We start from the raw sequence: 7,497 nt of genomic DNA on the forward strand, positions 1-7,497 counted from the left end.
AAAAAAGGTAGTTGAGAAGAAGCATAGGTAGAAGTCACGTGGTTACATGTACCTCAAAATCCACATTCAAACTCAATCTCTGTCACAAACTTGAGTCTGTAGAATAATGTATATCAAGAGATATCACAATAACATGACTTTGATGGGTGATTGGAAACACTGAGAGATATGGACCTGAGCCATGAAAAGGAATAAAGAGATTTCCATATAACCCTCACCCTGGTGATGTTGCTACACTTCACAAATCGCAGTTTGTTTTGTTTTTAATTCGCCCGTTTCACAACATGAACCAGGCCGGAGTCAAGACTTTTAGTAAGGGTAATGTTGGGGTTGTAATTCAACCCAGTGTCACGGCATTAATTTAATCTATTGATTCGCGTTCACCAACACGATTTTTGCATTTTTATCGTGTCACACAGAACGATTTCTAAAAGCAATGTGTTTCTATTGGTCGGGTGTTTCGTGCCTGCAGCACGTCTTTCTGTCCGGTCGGGTCTTGGAAGACCGGAAGCTGTGGTTCATAAAAACATCTTCTTACTCAATATCTTACCCTAACCCTTTTTATTTTAAATTGTATGATGTCGGATTTTTTTTGCCGTCCGCGAGGAAAAGAAATGTCTCAGAGCCCCAGAATACTGACATCTGAATTTAACAAAAATAAATTCCTTCTAATTTGTTATTATTTGGTGCAGGCACGAAACATCCTACTACTGTAATACATTGCTTCTAAAATTGTTCTGTGTCAGAATACTGAAATCTCTTTTTCCTTCTCATTTGTTATTATTTACATTGCTTTTAAAATCCTTCTGTGTGACACGAACAATGTGAAACTCGTGTTGGCGAGCACGAATCAATAGATTCATTTTGTGACTACATCACGGAGTGCCGTGAGACCGTGTTGTGTAATCACTAATCACCACACTGGCTTCCTGTGTGCTACAAAACACTGCTGCTGGTTTATAAAGCTTTGAATGACTTTTCTGACCTGCTGCTAAACGATGAACCATCCAGATCTCTCAGGTCTTCAGGTCAGCTTCCTGTCCCCAGAGTCAGAACTAAACATGGAGCAGTTCAGTTATGATGCTCCAAATATCTGGAGCTAACTCCCAGAGACCTGCAGGTCCGCTGCAACTCTGACTGCTTTCAAATCCAGGCTGAAGACTTTTCTTTTTGTCGCTGCTTTTAATTGATATATTCATCTCTCAAACTGCACTGTAACTATTTTATCTTTTAATGTTTATTTTATTATCTTTGCTTTTTAATGACTGTTTTTAAATTGCATTTTCTGAATGTCTTTCATGTTTCTAAAGCACTTTGAATTGCCTTGTGTTGAAAGGTGCTGTATAAATAAACTTGCCTTGCCTTATGTAGCCCCGCTCCTTTTATTTTGAAAAAAAGTTTACAATTTTGAGATTTAAAAAATCAAATGTTTTAAGATCTTGTGAAAAAAGTTACAATTTTTAGAAAATATTTCAGGGTTTTCAAATTTAGTTAAAAAGTCCGAATTTTCTGATTTGGTTGAAAATCCAAATTTCTAACATTTTCAAAAAGAGTCCTAATTTTTGATAATAGTCAAAATGTTGAGATTTTGAGAACAAAATCAGAATATTGTGAAAATGTAAGAATTTTCAGATTCTGAGAAAAACTGTAAAGCTGTTGATGCAAAGTAACTCTAATGTGGCCTTGCACAGCAGAACACATGATGAGGGGATGTGGAAGCAGTTCAGGTGAGAATGAGACAGAAGCTACTGAAGGGAAACCGGCACCTTTTCAAAGACAGTTGCTTGGGAGTGGGTGAGATGGGACGGTTTAACATTAAAATGCTTTTCCTCTCTGACGCCTGACAGCACCTTGTTATTGCAAAAATAAAAAGTGCAACCAATTAGAGCTGCAGCACAAAGTCCTGATGCTAAGCCCAGTCTATCCGCGCTCCGCAGAGAGGATCAGCCCGCATGAGCTGAGGATCTCCCTGACATTAATACCTCGCCGAACATCTCGCCGTTAAACCCTCCTCCTCCTGCAGCGTCCTTCACTTCCTGTCCTCCGGGAGAAGAGAGCGGCCAGAAATCAAGACTGTGAGAGTAAGTGAGGAGGATGGATGTGTCGACAGGAAGCCATCTGGAAACCATTACACAGTTCTTCTTCTCTGGCTGAGAGAGGTGCGGCAGGACAAGCTGCATCCACAGGGTTTCTTCTTCTGCTGCTTTCAGATATTTAATCACCAAACACTCGGGAACACGGAGCGGGGGGGAACACTCGCTCTGACGGACACGTTGTAGGGGAGAGCGGGGTAATGTGAGACATTTTTTACATTTGCTCTCCTGTAGGCGAGCTAAAATGATATATCAGTAAAATTTACACATTTCCCATTAATTCAGGATGTTTCCTAGCACTGGAAATGATCAGAATGTCTTCAGGATAAAGGGCAGTGAAAATATGATTGTTTTTTAAAAAGTGGTCTTGTGTCTCACTTTACCCCAGCTAAGGGGTGAACTGAGACAGACTAGAGAAATCAAGGGGGTAAAGTGAACCACTTACCTTTTCCACTTTTAAACTACCAAAACAACACATGTTGTAACAGTTAGAATCCTGACAGATAGATTGACAACCACACATTCCAAAACTAATGTCGGATGCGCAACATAATCATGGGGATTGGTCAATTTAGCACATTTTTTAAACAAAGTAACTCCAAACAAAGTCAAATACAACATAATATATTTCAAAGTGCTTTAATAAACATTCAATTAACCATTTAACCAGTTAGATTAGAACACGATATGATATGAACATCAGCCGCATATTTAAACAAGGCCTACTCTACATTCCAGCCCTGAAGGTTACAGGGAAAGGTGAAGAGTTGCTCTCTCCGTGTTGTTCCTCCAGGCCTATTAGGTTGAGGCAGCTTCTTCACCACATCACCTTTAGGAACATGTGCCACATCCTTTTCTTTCATAGCAAACGTGGGTCTCTCCCACTCTCTGTTGTTTCCCTGGATTTTTCTGAGGAATTGGGTTAGTATTTCGTCCCCCTCAACCTTCTCAACCATGCCAACATAACGGATACTTCGGTGTTTTGTGGCAAAGTTGACGAGGACGAAGTCACCCACGGACAGATCTTTGTTTCCGGGGTCACTCCTCTCATCTTCAGAGCTCTCAAAATCATCCTCAAATGGGACAGGGTCATCACTCTCCGAGCTGCTATCTATGATTTTCTTCTTGGGTGCCTTCTTTTTCGGTTTTCCCTTTTCTTTGCTATTTTGCTTTTTCCCTGCCAGTTTCTTTTGTCTCTCTTCATAAGCCTGTTCTATGATTTGCTTCTCTGGAGTATCTGTTAAGATGGCTGTCTTCACACGCTTTCGTTTTGTTTGTCCTCTGGGGGGACATTTTGGAAGTGGTATGATTTCCTGAGGAGACACATATCCAGGTCGTGAGACAGCTGGCGAGGCACATCCATGTGGACCATGCAAAGTGGATGGAATAGCATCAGCGAGTGGAATAGCATCTGCAGCAGGTGGTTCATCTGCAGGGGGTGGATCATCTGCAGGCCGTGGACCATCCGGATCATCTGAAGTGGATGGACCAGTGGATGCAGGCCGCAGCTCAGGGTTTGGCCGGTCTGACACCATGGATGGTGCAAACGCCTCCTCAGGGAAAATATCTCTGTTATATGGGAAGATCCCAGTGGACTTGAAGCCAGAGGTGATATTGCGTGGTGTCACTGCTGACAAGAAGGCCTCGTTCACAAATCCTGCAATCTGATAGATGGAGACTGTTTTGCCAGGGTTAGATCTCATCCACCCATCAAGAGCTCGGCTGTATAGGGTCTTGAACGGGCCATACACCGTCACGTCGAGAGGCTGCAAGCGATGGGATGTGTGGGGTGGGAGGGTGAGCAGAACAATACCATTACTCTTTGCTTTCTCCACTGCCTTGAGTGAGATGTGAGCTCTCAGATTATCCAGGATTAGCAGCATGGGATGGTCAGGAGTGCACTTAGTGTGCTTTATCAAGTGATCGAGGAACTCAGGCCAGGTGTCTTCGTTCATCCATCCTGTTCTGGTGGAGGCACCTTTGGCTCCTGGAGGTGCTCCTATCATGAAGTCGTCCTTAAACCTAACTCTGGGGAAGACAAACATGGGAGGTATGGCATTCCCAGCAGCATTCACTGCACACACCACAGTCACCAGTTCTCCTCTCTCAGCTGATGTGATAGAACCAACTTGCTTTTTCCCTTTCTCTGTCACAACCTGAATCAAGTAGAAAGTTTAGAATCAATGGCATGTGCAATCAGTAGGCTACTATTGGTCTAAAGGTACATTTTATTTTGTTCCAGTCCATTCATTTTTTTCTAGTTCACAGGCTCACAACATTACTAATAGCATTAGTTTCAGCATTCTGCCAATGGCTAGCTGGTCATTATCACAAGCCACTCAGTATCAGTCTGCTGCTCTCTAGTAGCTTACCTGCCGTGGCTTTTGTACTGTAAAGACGCCTGTTTCATCCACATTGTATATCATGTGTGGAGGAAATGTGTGTCTGTTAAAGAAGAGAGGCAAGGGAAGAACCTTATCAGAATCAAAACCAAATCTTACAGGTAAAGCCTCCATAAAACATTTGCAACTAAAGAATTAATTCTGTCACCTGTCCATCACTACAGCCAGATTTGTAAAGAACTCCCCCACTGTAGTCTTATTGAAGGCTGTAGCCCTTCCCAGGGATGTTGCCTCCGGAGTTCGGACAGAGAGATGGCGACGGGCTAGAAAGCTGCCAAACCACTCTACTCCTAAAGAGTGGACAATTCGTTATTATAAGATAAGCTTTGTGGCAAGATCAGTTGGCCTAAGTTGACCTACAGAATCATGTGATCTCTTGCGCACCCTAGCCTACCTGCACATTGTTTCTCCATCCAATTGGCAGGGACAGGGATATGGTTTTTGTCTGCATATTCAAATGCCAGTTCACGGCACTTAACTGGAGCAAGGCCATGGAACTGGTCAGCCAGTTGTTTTAAATGTTGGGCAAGCTCCTCCTCCATCTCATCTGTCAGTATTCTTTTTGCCTCAGCTACTGCACCCCAGGCTACTGATTTAACTCTCCCTTTCTCTATTTTCTTAATGAATCTTTGGAGGGTTGTCTTGTCGATATTTCTTTCCTTTCCTGCTTGTCTTAAGGACTTCTTTCCTTGCATGACCTCTGCAGCTGCACTCTCCATCTCTGTGAGGGGTGTTTGGCCCCAAGCTGTCTTCCTGATGTATCGTCTCGGCATGATGACTTTTCTACAATGTTTATGACATTAAAATTAAAACATATGTATTGTAATATTAGACTAAAACATATATAAGACTAAACTTAACTTGTGCTTCATGTCGGGGTAAAGTGAGTCAGCGTCTCACTTTACCCCACAGCATCTGTCTCACTTTACCCCACAGCCACCATTTTAGAAAAAACAACATCTCTAGGCAATTCAGGCTAATCTTTAACTAGCATCAATCACATGGTTTTATATGTTGGAAGTTCATCAACATGTATGATATAAGTTTTTCAACCTGAATCAATTTGCTTTGATACTACAGTTGATTACGTTCGCAGTAAGAAAATTTACTTTTACATGCAACAAACACATTTTTGTGAAAAAAAATACTTACCACAGAACCAGCACCAACTTCTCCTTCATGACAAGTGGGGGGTGGGAGGGGCTTGAAAACATTATGGTCACATGACCGCAAATTTGTTTCTTTGCCTAGTTACAGCGGGTGTCTCACATTACCCGGTGTCCCACATTACCCCGCTCTCCCCTACTGTGAAATACGGCGTGTTTTAATACAGTAGGCCTCCGCAAACTCAGATAAATAACTCGGTGGGGTCAATTCAGAAATATATTCAGCTGCACACATAACACAGAAAGAGCAATAGATTTTAAAGCAGACCTTTAGGTGCCAGGCTCACAGCGAGTCTATCAACGTGCAAAACTGTCCCTTTCCCCACACAATGCTTCTTCACACAAACAAACTAGTGCTTAGTGACTCTCGTTGACAGACTGGGTCATTCAATCCAACAGTTTCTCTCTGTGCGTTTGAATGCCTCTGCAACACAAACATCTCTCTGCAGGATTACAATCAGCTGCAACGAGCTACACCTGGTGAACGCTTTATGTTGAGAACGTACCTGTGGTTAACTTCATTACAAACCTAAAGCAAAGATTACTTTTGGTTTGAAACGGGACAAAAACAACGGTCTCTTTTCTCCCAAATAACATGTTTCTATCCAAATGAACATCCTGTCTCTGCGGTATTCATTGCACTTTATACTAAAACACTTAACAGCTGCTAGGGCTCGTCCTTTGTTTGTGTTTATATGGCTCGTTAAATCAAATGAATAGATGACATTATCATTAGAGCACACCTTTACCGTGGTGCCAGCTCACAGCGTCTCTATCTGCTGCAAGATCTGCATGTATTCAAATGAGTCAACGTGCTGACCTGTCTCAGAGACATGATAAGCGCAGACAGACTGGGATATTCCAACACTCTCTCACTCCATAAACGTCCAGGAGCGACGCTCGGTTAGGGAATGTTCCGGTATTTGGACAACATTAACATGGGATCACTCCGGTCAATGTACGTACTTCGTCTCACTGGAATATTAATGGCCAGATTGAATACAAAATCGACCCAAATTCTCCGGTCAATGACAGGAGAGTTTTGAAAGTGACAAAACACTGTTCCACACATTTAAAAACACTTAATCAATGTTTACCCAGGATCCATGCACCTTTCCTGGCTTGTAAAATGTGGTGATGCGCCCTGGAGGTAGCGGGTAGGCTCTGTGCGTGGTGCTGAACCCCAGCCTGTCTATGTGGAATACAAAAACAAACAAAGACAAACACCTTTAAGGTCACCAGGGTCGTGAGGTTCTGGTTCTGGCGGTGTGCATGGAGGGGTTTAGTCCGAGTGAGGAGTGCTCGAGCGTGGGAGGATGTGTAAGGCAGAGGAGGGGAACAAAAGGTGTGTGCAGGAGCAGGGAGAAAAGAGAAAATAAAAAGACTCAAAGTGTTCCACCTTCCAGCAGCAGCAGCAGCAGCAGCGGGCCCGCGGTGCTGAACACCTGCCTGTCTATGTGGAGTACAAAAACAAACAAAGACAAACACCTTTAAGGTCACCAGGGTCGTGAGGTTCTGGTTCTGGCGGTGTGCATGGAGGGGTTTGACCTGGCTCCCCGACACAATGCACATAGTCTGGAGCAGCGGAGCTGGCCGTGTTCCCCCTTCTGTCCATTTGCCTATCAGTTTGTTAACGAAGTGGACAGAGGCTGTTTTTTGCCCCTAAAAGTGACTTTTAATGGTGTTTTTTGTATTTAAATGATGTGTTTTATCATTATCCAGGGTCCCCGACACAATGAAACTAGTCTGGAGCTCGCTGGGGTCCCGCAAAATGCTTTAATCACGATTTTGTCCATTTCCCCATCACTTTGTTAACGAAGTGGACAGAGGCTGTTT

General features: G+C 43.2%; 1 protein-coding gene across 2 annotated transcripts; it reads right to left on the reverse strand.

Moving 5' to 3' along the window:
- Positions 1–2,428: 2,428 nt before the first annotated feature.
- LOC307031182 (uncharacterized protein) lies at positions 2,429–5,796 on the reverse strand. Of its 2 annotated transcripts, none has more exons than XM_079668060.1 (4): positions 4,890–5,796; positions 4,644–4,785; positions 4,466–4,538; positions 2,429–4,249 (listed from the first exon to the last, which is right to left on the reverse strand). In XM_079668060.1, the coding sequence occupies exons 1-4, from the start codon at positions 5,266–5,268 to the stop codon at positions 2,816–2,818; spliced, it is 2,028 nt and encodes a 675-aa protein (XP_079524186.1). In that variant the 5' UTR covers positions 5,269–5,796; the 3' UTR covers positions 2,429–2,815. The 2 variants fall into 2 exon arrangements, with proteins under 2 accessions (XP_079524186.1, XP_079524187.1); XM_079668061.1 differs by having other exon boundaries at positions 5,648–5,791.
- Positions 5,797–7,497: the final 1,701 nt, after the last annotated feature.

Source organism: Notothenia rossii (assembly GCF_949606895.1).
Source record: "Notothenia rossii genome assembly, chromosome: 3".
In the NCBI taxonomy this organism is placed as follows: Eukaryota; Metazoa; Chordata; class Actinopteri; order Perciformes; family Nototheniidae; genus Notothenia; species Notothenia rossii.